General features: G+C 39.6%; 1 protein-coding gene across 2 annotated transcripts in view; it reads right to left on the bottom strand.

Moving 5' to 3' along the window:
- Epha4 (EPH receptor A4) overlaps nucleotides 1-16,540 on the bottom strand; it is a 155,738-nt gene that overhangs the window by 13,099 nt on the left and 126,099 nt on the right. For both annotated transcript variants that reach the window (XM_004662890.2, XM_004662889.2), the window contains exons 9-14: nucleotides 11,129-11,187; nucleotides 9,240-9,353; nucleotides 8,567-8,752; nucleotides 4,760-4,821; nucleotides 4,118-4,327; nucleotides 2,173-2,322 (exon numbers count right to left, since the gene is read on the bottom strand). In XM_004662890.2, coding sequence (XP_004662947.1) covers nucleotides 2,173-2,322; nucleotides 4,118-4,327; nucleotides 4,760-4,821; nucleotides 8,567-8,752; nucleotides 9,240-9,353; nucleotides 11,129-11,187 — 781 coding nt within the window. The remainder of the gene's footprint in view (nucleotides 1-2,172; nucleotides 2,323-4,117; nucleotides 4,328-4,759; nucleotides 4,822-8,566; nucleotides 8,753-9,239; nucleotides 9,354-11,128; nucleotides 11,188-16,540) is intronic.

Here is a 16,540-nt window from a genome sequence, read left to right as displayed (position 1 = left end):
TCCCATGACCTCACCAGATTCTCCCTGCCGAGAGATCTAGAGGTCCCCTGACTGCTCAGAAACTGGCCTTCAGCAAAACATAGTCCTTGCAAGTGGGTCCAGTTTTAATGTACCAATCTCACTGTTGCCTTTTTCGATAGCACACTGTTTCAGCCCAGCAATCATCTGTTGATTTCTAATCTGTAGCATTCCTTTTTCTCCAAGCATTTTCCCCAAATCTTGTTGGAATTGTTTGCTTCTCCTCCTAGTGCATATTTCTCTATGCGATCCCATGCAACTTCATTCTATTTATTTTTGGCAATTACACTAGGTCAGTTTGAGCTTTTGACATTCTTTTCTCATTCCAGGTACATGGTATTGATTCCAGAGTTGACAAAAACATTTTACATTGAATGGATGAGAATGCAAGCGGCACCGGGCTGGGGCCAGGATAACTCAATCTGTTCTAACCCCTCAGACTGATTAATACTCTTTCAAAACCTTCTGCCCATGGCCAACTCAGAAGATAGCTTTTGAGTTAACAAAGCAAATTTTTTTTCCACTTCACTTCTGAGTCTTCTGAGGGGCAAAAGATTAAACAAACAAACAAATTTGCTAAGTTTGACATATTTTCACTAGTTAGTTTCACTCCATTTACCATATGTCAAATGAAGTCTATTAAGGAAAGCCAGTTCCATTTCCTATTGATTCTTGGTCTAAACTGAATCCTGCTTTACAGAAAAAAATACATAAATTATGTATCAATATTATTTGTGAATAAGAAATGGCTTCAAAGCTCCCAGTTGAAAAGTATAGTATAACCCAATTATTTGAAAATACGGAAACACATTATAATAAGTATAAAACACTCACGAATTTCTCAGTTAAATTGTTTATCTTTCCCTTGAATCCAGTGTTGCCTTTAAAATAAGCTATTCAAGATATCTGTGTGTTATACTCTCCTCAAAGGACTATACAGTACTCAGCTCCACTCCTTTTCCACCCTGTATTACCTATCACTTACGTTAGCTGCTATCCTCTTTTGTGAGTGGTAGGTAGCACAATGCCAGGATAGTGTTCTTTCTAATCTGGCTAGTCAGAGTATAGCTACATTATTATTATTATTGTTATTGTTTTGCCCTATGAGATGGACATTGGATTCTCTATTACTCTGAACTCTTCCTGGCAAGAAGTCTGCATTCTATTTAAGTGCACCTGGAGCTCTGTTTCAATGTCAGGGTTTTTGCAACTTCCTGCTATGTCAGAAGAACAAGGCAGATGGTCAAGGAACATTCCACAGCAAAAAGAAATTTGGTAAAGAATGATTTCTGAAATACAATTTTAAGGGCCCAACTAGCTCAGTGTGTAGAACATGACACTCTATAAAAAATATAATTTCAATTGATAAAGTGAATACTATGCATTTTTGAATTCTCTTATAAGGTTCTACCATGTATGAAAAGTATTGGTGAAATTCTAAAGGCCCAGCACAGGGTGTTATTTTACTTTAACCAGATTGTTAATCCTTTCAGAACTGGTACATGTTCTAGGAAGACCCCTGATTTTGACCTTATTTTGGCTTGGTTTTGTTTTCCTCTTCCTCACTGGTGATGTTTGTGATTAAATTCTATTAGTCTGGAATCTTATTAGTGTCATTATTAAATGCGTCTCTGAAATTGCATGCATCGTAGATACTCCCTTATGAACTAGTCCAGATGGTATGTTTAAAGAGATGTGCATAATTTACAAAGGGTCATTTAGTAAAGCTTTATTTTAGAGTCCTCACGGGGCAAGGTCTGATTTCAACTACACTCGCTTTAAAATATTCACTAGGTTTCTCTTAACACACTTTTGTGCCAATTATATCACCTATGAAATTCTCATAATCTATGAATTTTCTTAATATTCCAAGTTTAATTTTCATATGGTTTTGAAAGTTTACCAATCATAAATCTTATCATACTTTGTTTATCAATCTACTGAATACTCTCCTCCATACTATACCGTGGAAATCAATCAATTTTGGTTGTGAAATCAAACACTGCTGGTTATCATGTAGAATGGGATTACTAAGCATATTTGTATTAGGAACATTGAGTTTAATAGATCATTTCAGACTCAATGCTTTCTTCATTATATGCTAATGCACAACTTCCTGAACAAAGACAAACATTTCACAACACAGAGACTCACATCTTGGTTAGACATATCCCAATAAGGTCTCTCTCCATACGACATCACTTCCCACATAACGATTCCATAGCTCCATACATCACTTGCTGATGTGAATTTACGATAGGCGATTGCTTCTGGCGCAGTCCACCGGATAGGAATCTTGCCACCCTGTGAGCATTTAAGCTATAAGTTATTCCCTAAGTACATCACTGACATGTCTACCACTTTTGATTCTGAAAGCAGTTACTGCCTCCCAAGCAAGACAACTGCATTCCTGATAGTTCTCAAAATGAGAATAACAGACTTATTTATTTTTACTAGTCTTCTAGGTGGAGACAGTCCTTTTCACATGTTTTCTTTAGTCATAGAGAGGTGAACAAGTGATCTTTCATTATTTTGTTTTTAAAAAGCTTATCTATCATCTGAGTTCTGCTTAAGACAATATTATAGAAAAGAGGAAATCTCAGGTTTTACAAAATACATAGGTTATTCGGCTATATCAAAGGCTATGCAGCTGACATTTGTTTTGGCATTCTTCTACATTCTTTCACCCACAACCACAAAGGGAATGCTAAAAATTGTTATCAGAATAATGCAAGATAAATATGAAGACTTCTATTCATCACATTGTATTCCCACTCACATGAAATTTGACAAACATGTTCACTATATCTAAAAGATAGTACCTTAGCCCCTTGGAAGAAACCAAATAACACAAGACACTAGACTATTACTAAATTTGGTGGAGGAGAACACAGCAGTTATTTAGTTGAAAAAAATGTTACCCAAGAAAAGAGAAATTACTTCCTTTATAAAAAAAAAATACATCAAATAAATGTGGAAATGAATTCAACTGAATTCAGGTCCATGAGTTTTTCAAGCCATATTTAAGACACTGTCTTGGCTTTGTTGGGGCAACAAGATCATAACTTCCTGGGATTCACTCTGCATACCACAACTCCCTGTGCTTATGCACTTATCCACTACTGGGAAATAAGAGATGTTCTTTACACATATATACTTGCACACACATATTCTTTTCTCAATGAATGGACTTGGAATTCAAAAGAGGGATATATACAAGAACCAAAACTGGATCTAACCAGTGTCAGCCTTAATAGCCAACAATTATCCTACACATCTGTGTTTATGACTCAGATTTTATACTCAGTTGTCATGCTAAGTTGGCATGGCATTAATCTTACACTGAACACTCATGACTGCGCTCTAATCCCTTCCTAAGTACTGTAGTGATGAAGACTAATAGATACTGAAATCCTCGCTTAACATAAAAGTTTTATAAACCCTGTTCCCAAATTCGACCAATGAGAAATGTTCCTTAGGCTTTCTTAAAGTAAGAATTGACTCCCTGCTTTCCACTCCAAACCAAAGAATAAGAAAAAAAAAGAGATAAGTAGAAAACATCAGACAGAAGAAAGAATTAAGAAGGAAGAAAAACTAAGGAAGCCAGCAAGAAAGCATTAATATGATACATACATGTATTTAGTTAATATAGTATTACATATTATATATTATTACATATGCACTTAATAAATGAGACTACCACCTGATTTTCATAATAATTTATCATTTGTTGAGCAAACTGTTTGATAGTGGCCTCTTGACTTATCTTACTTTAGAAAGATACCCTCTTATTTCTCACAAATATTTTGCCCAAGAAGATTTAGAAGGAAGAACTTTATTATTATTATAATTATAATAATTATTATTATTAATTATTATTTTGCAGTTTGTATCTCCCTAAAATGGTTACCCATCCAGAATCTGCTTCAAAATCCCTCTTGCAATTTAGACCTGGTGTAAAAGTAGATGCAGGCATATGAAAATGCCCTGAAGGTATAAGGGCACTGGAAGAATAAACCAGGCAGGCTTAAATATCAAGGTGAGTACTGAAGCCCATTGCATCAGAGTGGAAGCCAAGGCAAAGGCCAGCGCTCCTTACCCTAGTGGTGTAGGCTGCTTCCGGGTCATCCTCCAGCACCCGGGACATGCCAAAGTCAGATACTTTGCAGACCAAGTTGCTGTTTACCAGGATGTTCCGAGCGGCCAGGTCACGATGCACATAGCTCATATCAGATAAATATTTCATCCCAGACCCAATGCCACGAAGCATGCCCACCAACTGAATGACTGTAAATCTGCCATCATTCTTCTGCATGGAAAGGGAGAAGAGAACAACCCCATTAGCATTAGGCCAAATTAATCATCACCAGAGCATTCACGACTGGATTCTTTTTGGATATCTGTATCTGACCAAGCAATGAAACTGAACATTATTTCCGGGTCTTTCTGAGGAAAGTCACTAAAATTCGCTAGAAGACTGTACTCTAGGAGCTGGGTTTGCCTCCTGTGATACATGGAAAGTGTCCAACTTTAATGAATCAATGGCTCAAACAGCTCTGAGACACAAGAATAAATCAAATACTACCCTCATTGTTACAGATTATTTAATGGCCTTAAGAAATCACATCATACTTTACTTCCCTTCTTTCCTTGTTCCATTTGGGGGGAAAAATGATTACAACCAACAGGATGGATACAAGGAATCTTGTACTCCTGGATTTAGTGTAAAGTAGACACGTACCCTGAGGAATGCATCCAAGGAGCCATTCTCCATGTATTCTGTTATGATCATCACTGGTTTACCTAGAATTTCCAGAAAGAAAAACAAAACCCCTTGATGAGTACTACAGTTAATGAGATAAAAATGGGCTGTGCACAGTTTTACTGCCAAGACACCTGTCTTGTGCGATCTAATTTAATTAAAGCAAGCCAAGCTTATGCCTCAGCTGTGGGGAGCTAGGAATGAAATATTAAAAGGACAAGTAGGTTTGAGTTCCATCTGGAAGGTTAACCCTTTGGGTGGCTTGTTGACAAGGTCTTTAACAAAAGTGGGCTCTGGTACCCAGGGACCACATAAATGGATAATTGCTCTCTTCAACCAAAGAGGAAAATGATAAATGGGCAGGCCTGCTTAAATGTGAAAAGGAATCTTTAGAATAATTCATTTGCTGTGTCCCCAGAAGAGCCACATGTGTGATGCTAGAGAGGTCAATGGGCAGAGAAAGCTTTTGCTTTCTTTAGGGAGACTGGAGTTTTGGCTGCCTTTGCCTAAAGCTTCACTGTGCAGAAGCAGCTCACAGCCCTAGCACACCACACAGCTTCTTCCTGTTGTCTTGTTCCTGTCGGGGGTTGTAGACATTCTCTTTCTTTTTCCTGTCCTATTTGTTTTTATTCCCCCTACCTTGAACTACCCACCTTAGAAAAACAACAAGAGCCCCAAACCATGATAAGACATATAGCTAGTAATTTCATCTGCTAGGAATTTGAATTCAGTACTGAAACCTTAATGTTCCCTTACCTTTATTTTAGCCACACAATAAAAATGATTTTAAGGTCTATGAGAATTGGAGAAAGAAAGTACCCCTTTCACTTCACTTTAATTGTCCTTATTTCCTTGAGAAATAATCTTTCTTGAATTTTGTAATCACTGGCAATGAATTCAGGTCTGAAAGCCCTTCTTTCTTCAGGGTATTGTTGGAGGACAATGGTAGTAATCTAGTAGTTTTTACTAAAAGAAACACATCAGAGGACAGAGCCCATAAAAGATTTCCTGGGATGAAAACTAAAATCTTAGTTTGATAAACCAAACTGTTTAGACTTTTATTGTAATATGTGTTGATAGGATTTCGTCATTCAGTCAGAAAAAATGGGTTGGAATATTTCCCTGCTGAAAGGTAACCATAATTATTTTTATCTCATGTATTTTCCACTCTGAGATATCAGTGGGGAAAGGAGAAATGTCTTCACTTCATGAACAAAATATTCCAGTGAAGTCCAAGTGCTCTTTGTGGTGTATATGTGTGTGTCTGTGTGTGTCATGTGAGCACACGTGTGTGTACACCACTGCACGTGTGAGCGTGTATATGTTTATGTGTGTGTATGTGGTAGAGAGAGATGCCTAAGCAATCTTTTAGATGCAAACATTAGGAAATGAATTATGAAGATTTGCAGGTCAGGAATTAAAGTTGGAAGGTGGTCCACACAGAAGGATGACAGGTAAGACCTCTGGTCTTGCCTCTTTTAAGTTAGGAAGCTTATAGCTTTTCACTGCATTCACCATTACCAGTCTGTGGACAGAAGACATGCTTCTAAGTGAGTATTAATGAACCTGCCTCAATCAAAAGATGGTTTGTCAGCTAATGAGGACAGGGTGACTTTCTTGGCTATGTATTAAAACCTACTTCCATTTTGCCAGTTTCCTCTGGAGCTCTCCAGAAGAGAAGATCCGCAAGAGCCAGGCGAGAAAGCTGCTTAGGCAACCGCTGTGGAGGAATTCACATGCTCCCATTCTGCCGTTTGACCTTCACACTGCTCTAGGATGTCGCTTCGTACCATTGTCACTTTTTTTTCCCTACATTCCTTTTTCTGTTTATTAAAAGTATACATTTCTTGGGATCTTCTGAGCTCTCTAAGTGAAATGAAAGGATGGTGCGGGCAGGTGGGGGTGAGAGGAAAGAAAGGGAGGAGACCCAACTAGGTTCTCTGGTGGAAATTTTAAATCATTTTAATTCAGTGACAACTGCATTATGCAAATGCATCTAGTCGTTTATAACAGCTACAGCTGTAATAGCTACAGGTTTTCGAGGCACGGTGGGACTTTAACACAAAGATCCCATTTCTTCTCTTCTGCAGAGGTGCTATGAAAGGCACTGTCTGCGGCAGGAAAAACACCAGAGTGGAACAGAGCCTCCTTTCTAGAAATTGGACCTGCAGAAGTATTTAAAAGGAATGTTATCTTTTAATTAAAGTGGTGGGGGGCTCTGGCAACCCTGAAGGCCACAGGCAACAGAAAAATATCCTGTCTGTAAAACTAATCTTAAAAAGCAAATAGAGCTATTTTATGCTAATTATAGTTTTCACCTTAAGCAGGAAATTATATGTCCTTAGCACTAAGTTTTCTTTCTTCAAGAGTCTCAAGATGAGGGAAGATGTACTTCGTGAAACGTAATAATACCAGTTAACATTTAAAGAGGTGTGCATGTGTTTAATTGGCCATTATGTTAACCACTCTATTTTTTCAATCCCAAAATTACTACTGTAAGGTATGGTCTATTTCTAGCTCACTTTTTTATAGGTGAGGAAACTGAAGCAAAAAGAATGGGAGACAGTCAAGGTCAGCTACTTCAAACAGAGCTGGTATGGAAATCCTGTGACATCAGGCCAAGGGTTATCAAAGTGGGGTGCTAGGTCTTCAGCCACGGCCTTACCTTTGCTGAGTTCTTTAGCAATACGAACTCAGACCTCACCCCACCTGCTGAGACAAGCTTCGGAGGCCAAGTTTGTTTTTCATAAACTTCTTCAGATATACTCAAATATTTTGAGGGGCATGCTTACCCTTTTCTTAGTAACCTCCTCACTTTCTTCCTCAATTCTTCCCAAAGATTTTATTGCTTGGATGTTACTTTGACCCTGGCTTGGAGAAGCCTCTGTTTTCCTCTTTCACTCACTGCACTTGCACTGGGCCCCTCAGGAGCTCACGCAGCCAGCCCACCACTTGCAGTGGTTGATTGACAAGCTTTTCGTGGACGCAGTCTTGAACGCGTAGGAGAAGCTTGGGCCTTGCCTGAAGACAGAGCCCCAGACTTACAAGATCCTTGACTTGTACTCACTATAGTAGGCTGTAGGGCTTCTGGAACACAGCCACCTTAACCAGTCAGTGCTTCAGTTGCCCTGTCCGTGTGGCACTTTATAAGTTGGTCTTAGCCAACCTTACAGATGTACTGGGGGTGTGCTACCCAAAATGTATCTGCTGAGCTGTGTCGTATTTTAACTGGAGCATGGTTCACAGGCTCAGCAAATGCTAATGGACTAAAAAAGGAAGGTTCAACCAGGTGTTATTGTAAATAGGTGGTTAACAACAACTGCCATAAATCAGGCAGGGCAGACAAGCAAATCCCCCTATTTAATGCAGACCCCCAAGACTCAGTCCCTGCATCTGGAACTGAAGCTTCCAGCACGAGGTATGGTGAGCTTTTGTTTTGCTTCAAATGAAAAGTACTTAAAATTTATTTTGATAACCATCTGCTTATACCTACCCTGTGACAATCAGTTTGGCCTAGCAATGATATGAAAGATGGTATAGTGTACCAAAAATCTCCAATATTAATTTCCCTAAAATCTCACACAAGCTGCCTTGGAGATAGGCTATCAGCTGCAGACATAGACCCACTTAGAGCTGACTGCAAGATTAATGACTCGTCCTGCACTGATTTCCTCCTATTAGCAATCAGTGAGCCTGTTCCATCTGTCATTTCCCTAGAAAGAAAATGTGTGTTTAATTTCCCAGTTACTCCTAAGTTGGCTTTGTAAGAGGGGATGACTCACGTACATTTGGTGACAACGCCTTCCAGGTGAATAATGTTTGGGTGGTCAAACTGTCCCATGATGCTGGCTTCACTTAGGAAGTCTCTCCGCTGCTTATCTGTGTAACCAGCTTTCAGAGTCTTGATGGCCACACAAATCTCTCTCTTGCCCGGCACTTTGAGACGCCCACTGCAGACTTCTCCAAATTCCCCTGTGGAAGAGAAGTCATGATGCACCAGAAGCACCTTTGCACATGACAGAAGTGGCTAACCTTTGATCAGTGCTGACTGCATGGCAGGCATTCAGCCCCAAACTAAGGAGGAGGCACCATTACAAGTGGCTCTGTTTTCTCAGACTAAGGAAAACCTTGCCAATGTCTTGTCGTTAGTAAGAAGGAGATAAACATTCTGAATGCATCAACCTAGCTTCAGGTCTCACTGGCTCGTCCGTGTTATTCCCCAGTGCTTATTCAGATCTCACATGTTTATTCACATTTTCCCAAGAACATGACCCAAATTTGTATGCGTTCTTAATAGCACAGTGTGTTGCATACTGCAAAGAACAGCATGATATCATACATAGTCATGCATGCATGCATGCATTCACAAACATGGGTAGTCGGATACTTTACATACACCCACATACATTTGGCCCATACTAAGAATGCAGATAAATTCCATAGGTGCTCAGACACTTACCAACCCCTATGACTTTTTCAATCTTAATGCAGGATGCATCAATTTCTTTGGCGAATTCTCGAACAGCCTGGTTGGGATCTTCATACGTAAAGGGATCCACGTAGGTTCTAACACCTAATTAACAAACATGGGATAGGGTGGCTGAATACTTCTCAGGAGCCACAAACAAAGCCAAGGGGTCAGGATCTAAAATAAGAAGTTCTGAAAATCGGGATAGCTATATGGTCATTGACATATGAACTTGTTTAAAAGTTCTTGATCTGGTTTACATTAGTGGCTAAACAAAGAATTTATTAGCTGCTGCAGAGGGTGTAGCTCTACCAAGTCACTGGAATGTCTTCACAAAACAAGAGTTAAAAACAACCCATCCCTTGGGCGGGGCGGGCGGGGGGGGGGGCGCAGTGGAGAATGTCTAGCAGGAAATTTGGAATGAGTTAGATGCTTATTGGGTCCCAAGTCTTTCACTCCATCCTTTCTGATACTTTCCCTTACCAAAGAGCTTTCACTTTTGACTGGCTGAATCTACATGGAGTCAAATTTCTCTCCTGTCTGACCAAGTGAATATGTGGTGAATAATTAATATGCAGATTAAACCTAGATTACTATACAGAAGGACACCATCAGCTAGGGTTTGAGACTGCAGATGGTGCACTGGGCCTCCACCTGCATTCTCATTTGGAGAGAACATTTGATAATCTAAGGAGTTGGTCTTCCCTTAGAAAGTTCTGCTACAGGTAACTGCTAAAACCTACCTGATGGATGTGAAGACAACTCAGCCTTACTTTCCACACACAACCTGACTTCAGAGCAGCAAACACCACTGGCAGCTTTCTATTGGCATTTACCCCTGTCTGAGCTGTCAGTCCTGGGGCCAATATTGGAACCATGAGGATGTGATACCAGTTGACCAAATCTCAATTTTCCATATTTATCAATTTTTTCCTTATCTCTATGTTCACTATTATGAGTAATCTGCTTAAGATGGTATTTTCTTGTTGGATCTTTTTTAATACATCATTTTGTTTACAACATATATTATAATGTAATAAGTAAAGTCCTGTTCTAGAAAGAAAATGAGGTAGACAAATGGAATGGCCCATATTCCTCCTCACTGAGTGTGAGTAAGCCTGACCTTGTTCCTCTCTTCTTGTCACTCTGGGTGGCTCTAGCCATTCTACTTCCCTGTGACCAATGTTTCACATGGCTATTTAAACCTAAATCAGTTAAATAACATTAATTTTAAGAATGTGCTTCCTTATTCACTTAAGCTACTTTTGAATCGTACATGTGGCAGTTTGCTGAGGTGTGGATATGGCATGGTATGATCATCTCAGCACACTGTTGGGTCCTCAGGGGTCCTGACTTAAATAAGTGACTCCATCTACTTATATCATCCTGGAGCTATTTCTTTGAATTTATTCTTTGAACCCATTGGGAACATCAAAATATCTAGAATGTACCAGAACATTATTGATGATCACTTAATCCAGTATCACATACTGCCATTCTTTGGGGAGTAGCCATTATTGTTTAATTTATTATTCTTTCAACACCCACACCTCCAATTGTCTGCTTATGAGAAAAAAGTCCTATTAAATCTTGCCACATGGTTACAAGAATGAGCCTGCTAGATGAATACTTTTAAAAGTTAAGGACAATATAAGGAAAAAAAAATGAATAAATATAACTTCTCCACCACAGTTGTCTTTAATCTCACTTTACATAATCTTGAACAATGGATTGCAGCTTGCTATCCTTCAATTATGTTATTTGGATAAGGAATACATTGTATAAATATTAATATATACCATATATAACATAGTAACCTTAGAAATTACTAAGCTAGGTAACATGAGGCATATTCTAAAACAAAATGATTTCTTTGGTACCTTGATTTAAATGTTTCTCTTCATCTGCTTCTTGTTTCGCTTTACTGTACTTACTACGCCTATTGAAAAAGAAGAGAGAATTATTTTCCTCCAACATAAAATCTATAACAAAATCCATAAGACAAGTTCTTCACTGCTATAATGTAAGTCAGGCAAATATGGAATATACATTTCACAGATAAGAAAACTGAATCTGTCATCTCATTTCTCAGTCATACCCAGGCCATGAGAGCCCAGAGCCTCTGTCTTACCCATACCTCAAACCATGATGAAACAACTACTTTATGATACACTTGTAATTCCGAATCTCCAGAGCAAATTTCTTATTGAAACTAAGTTTAATGGCTATTTTTTCCATGCACATTCTTAATTAAAATTGCCATGGTTAACTCTGCATAAATCAGATGGTAGTAATGTTCAGCATGTGGCAGGTAATGAGTGGTACATCCTGTTGTTCTAATCGTAATAACAACTACCAGAAAGCCTCATTATCATATTACGTTTTAAGATAATACGCTTAATGGTTTTAGTTGCAGCACACAAATATTTAAATTACAAATGAAACTTTGGAAAGTAAATATTTTCTTTGAACTGGATCATACTCCTTAAGATTATAGAGATCACTAGTTTTGGGTAATTCTCTTCCAATAGAATGGTACATAATCTTTTGCACCCATGAACTGTTGGGGAAAATATATATATATATATATTTTGTTTGTCTGCTTTTAAAGATAAGGTCTCTCTCTAGCCCAGGCTGACCTAAACTTCACTATGTAGTCTCAGGGTGGCCTCAAACTCATGGCAATCCTCCTACCTCTGCCTCCCAAGTGCTGGGATTAAGGTTGTGTGCCACCACACCCAGCAGAGGAAGAGTTTTTTTTTTTTTTTAAATTATTTATTTATTTGAGAGAGAGAGAGAGAGAGAGAGAGAGAGAGAGAGAGAGAGAGAGAGAGAGAGAGAATGGGTGTACCTGGACCTCTAGCAACTGCAAATAAACTCCAGACACATGTGCCACCTTGCACATCTGGCTTACATGGGTCCTGGGGAGTTGAACCTGGGTCCTTTGGCTTTGCAAGAAGCCATTTTTCCAGCTGAGATTTTTTCTAACTTATATTTTATTTATTTACAAGCACAGAGAGAGAGACAGAAGGAGAAAGACAGAAAAAGAGAAGGATAGAAAGAGAGAGGGTGAAAAACAATGGGATCTAGATGCTGCAAACTAACTCCAGATTCTTGCCTCACTTTGTGTATGTGGCTCTACATGGACACAGAGGAATGAAACCCAGGCAGTTAGGCTTTACAGGAAAGTGCCTTAACTGCTAAACCATCTCTCCCACCTGAGACTTTTTTTTAAACTAAAGGTTTAGTAACTATAAATTTTTAGCAAGTATAAATCTTTTATCAACAATGTGAATCACTTATATAAACTGGAAACCCAAAATCTTAAATGTACACATACATATAAATATGTGTATATAATTTTGTGCATACTGATGTGTTGCTGAGGGCAAAATCCATGACCTCACATCCGCTAGGCCAGAACTCTCCTATTGAACTGCATCCCTAGCTCCTAACTGTACATAAATGTTGAGGAAGGAAATTTCCACATCACTCACAAGTTTTTGAAAAATGAACTTATAGCTCTCTTATGTATAAAAGGCTGAAACCAAATTGATGAATAAAATGTGTGGATTCTTGACCTCATCAAAATGCAAATCTTACACTGAAATTGATAATCGTGCTTTTCTTTAAATTTTGAAGACAAATTAAGTTGGGGCTCTACCAGATGAATTAATTATTCAGGTCACTGTGTGTGCACTCTTACCAGAATGGAATACCCTCAACTCTAAAGTCTGAGCAGATAGGAAGGCAGGATGACCATGCAGAAAAGAGCTGAGAAACTAACCAAGCAAGGCAAGCCAACAGGAATTCTAGCCCTGGGCACATGCGCAAAGCTCCCCTCCAACAGCCTCCAGGAACTGTCAGATATGCAGGCACCAGCTCAGCAATCAGAGCCTACAGATGTTCCTCCACGTGGATAATTCCTTTGCAAATAATGACGCCTTGCACTCTTACATTGCATTTAACTTTTCAAAGTGCTCTCATTACAAACATTATCTCCTCCCCTCACTGTTTGCAAAGCGGGATCCAGCTTAGCAAAACAGAGACCCCAGTTACCGCAGTGAACAGCAAAGTGCATATTTCAGTTCCAAATAGCAGCCTGTGTTTTCCTTCACATGGCGCTTTTCAAAGGGCCTTCAAAGGGTCTATTATTTAATTGCCTCCTCACAGCACCCCTGTGAAGGGAATCAGGTGGAGAGCCACATGCTCAGTTCCATTGTACAGACCACGAGGACTCAGAGCCAGGGAACAAGTGAGTCACCCACATCTCCATTTGGCAAGCATGGGGCTTGATTGGTTTTCTGGGATTGAGCAGTATGTGTTGCAGAGGCGATGGGGTTACAGGGAACTTGACGGGGCATAATTACAAGCAATACTACTAAGGCTTGATCAAAGAAACCAAACAGATTCAAATGCCTTGAAACAATAGCTTTCTAAGAGAGGCAGCCTTCCCTGATTTTCTCCCTCCCTGTTCTGGCACCTCTTTTAAAGAAAATAGAAGACTTGGGTCAGAGAACAGAGAAACAACATTTTAGGTCAGAAATAACATCATGACTGGGTCCCCAGTGCATAATAGGGTCCTGCTAGCCCCAGGGATTATATCTTATCATGACTCCAAAAGGCTTTATCTGAAATTACAAGCCTATCTTTTAAGCCATTTTTGATGTTGAGTGCTGATTTGAATTTCTTCCCTTTAATGCAAGAAAAGAAAAACATATACATAGAACAAGAGGGTTTCTGTAACTGCAGCCCCCTGGCCCCCACTTAATTTGCTGTAGTGGAAGTCCAACACTGGTCATAGGTAGGAGAGACAAACTGTCTACACCGAGCCACACCCACCAGCCCTTGGTACCCCTTTGAAATTAGAGTTCATGAAAAGCCTGGTTTCTACAATAGAAAGAAGTGGCTTCAAGCTGCCCCGCAGTGTGGTTCTCTGTTTTCCATCAGGCACATTCCTTAAATGCGGACAAAGCCAAAGGAAATACAAAATGGCAGTGTCATTAATTATAAGGCAGCCCCTCCCACCCTTTCTTCAGACTTAGCAACATAGAAAAGAGGAATTAAATGAGTTGTGAAGGTGTGCTTTTAAAGACCTTTCTTTACTGGGAGTGTTAGGTGGAGTAGAGGACCCTACAAGGGTACAAGGAACACTGAAAAAGAAACAGGAGCGTTGCTGTTCAAAGGCTAATTGCAGCCTATTAGCTCTCTAATAATACCCTGAAAACAAAAATGCCTGCATTCTGCTGTACCTTTGTCACCTGATGACCCTTTCCCCTTGGCTCAGAGTGGGACAATGTGGCTCATTATTGTCCCAAGAAAGAAAGCCCATTGAAGCTTACTCTTGGGTCAGCCCACCTGGAGAAGTCACACAGCCCAGAGAACAGCTGTCTACACTGACATCTGAAGCAGATTGTTCAAATGGCAGAAGCAAGGTTTTGTGGAAGCTTTGCTAATTATAAAGATGCAGACTGGGCAATTAACAAGGGGAAGGGTGGAGTAGTTTGTTAGAAGGGTCCTGAAGGAAGGAAGCATGGAACTTTGCCACAGTAGGTGCTCCAGCTAAGGGCTCCAGCTAAGGGCCTGCTCTGCAGGTAAGACTTTGAAAGAGTGTGCTGAGCCCCTCCCGTGTCCCAGGGACCTGGTGATAAGGGTATTGAGCAACATTGTTGAGAGCAGCGTGAATTCTCCCAGCCCATGTGTTCTGCACACCTTCACTATTCAATAAAACAAACAAAACAGAGTGCAGAAGTGTGTCAGGGGCCCTGCACTCTATCAGAATGTGTTTCCCAATCAAGTGGACAGACTTGATTGATGTGGTTCACCATTCCAAGACTGCTTAGTAAAAGGTAATTTATTCAGCTAAAGTGCAGATTAAAAAAGATAAGAGCAAAGTAATTAGGAACGGAGCTCCTGTAGGGGCCCTTCCCAGTGCTCAGAGGCTTCCAGAAAGACCTGTAGAAGCTATTTTTCTTCTTCCCTTCCTTAAACTGTCATTGTTCCGGCACTACATGATGTCTCAATGTTCTTCAACAACCACGTTTTAAAAATAGTTGGAAAGAAACCATAGGATTGCTTGTAAGTTGTTTAGAGCTGTTCCTGAGGGGCCATCTGCCCCCCAACTGTGTGAATTTACATGACTTCATCAGAGCCAATTTAGCCTAACATTTAAACGTTGTCATTCTTGTGTGATTATAATATGCCTGGGAAGGAAATTAGGCACAGGAGTAGATATGTACAGGTGGAAGAGAAATTGTTTCAGCCTTATATGAGCTATTAGCTCTAAAATGGGAAAAACTTAACCTTCAGTAAGAAGACAAAACTAACCTGATTTTATTTTGTTGATGGGATGTGGAATTTATTCACAGGTCAAAGGTTAATTGATAGGGATACACATATCTAAATTTTGCCAGATAATTCATTCTTTTCTTAAATTCAATACAGTTCTTTTCAATCATGTGAAAAGAACACTTTCTGATCCTTACATGAACGAAAAATCAGTGACAGCAGCAGTCATCAGAAAGGCAGCGTGAGGGGAGCAGCTCTTGCTTGGACCTCAGTTAATATTTCCCCTTGACCCCCGAACTGACCTTTCAGAAGACTCAGGGACTTGTCTTGTATTGTCGTCCTTTCTTAAAATTGATTCTCGTGTTTGAGCAATAGAATATGATTGTGGGGAGAGGGAAGAGACTAGCTTGAACAATCTGGATTAACTTTGTTTGAATTATGTTGAATATAAGTTAATAAAAGCATTGACATAATGGAGCCTGGAATTGTTGGGGAAATTTAGCATAGACTTAATCATTTACTGGGGGAGGGTTATGACTTTGAAATTATGTTTTATGACATCACTATTCACACTTCTTTATAAGAGCAGTTTAAAAATCAGAAGAGAAAGTGATTATACTGGTGGTCACCAAATATACAAACATCCCAATAGGGAAACAGTGCTTTTGTGTTAAGAGAATGTGTGAGGGTGGCTTGGGATAAAATCTCCAGCAACAGAACCTCATAGGGATGCACCTGAAACAACAATTGTACAACTGTGAGCTCGGGAAGATGGGCATCATCCTGAAATGACAACTTGAGTAATGAAGACAAAGAGCAAAAGTGCTATAAAAATACAAGTTAGGGGATGAAGAGATACTTTAGTGGTTAAGGCACTTTCCTGCAAAGCCAAAGGACCTGGGTTCAACTCCCCAGTACCCAAGTAAGCCAGATACACAAGGCAGTGTGTGCATCTGGAGTTTGTTTGCAGTGGCTGGACAACCATTCTCTCTCTCTCTCTAAAA

Source organism: Jaculus jaculus, chromosome 4, assembly GCF_020740685.1.
Source record: "Jaculus jaculus isolate mJacJac1 chromosome 4, mJacJac1.mat.Y.cur, whole genome shotgun sequence".
In the NCBI taxonomy this organism is placed as follows: domain Eukaryota; kingdom Metazoa; phylum Chordata; class Mammalia; order Rodentia; family Dipodidae; genus Jaculus; species Jaculus jaculus.
The sequence above is the reverse complement of the archived record's forward strand: the minus strand, read 5'-3'. Positions and strand labels throughout refer to the sequence as shown.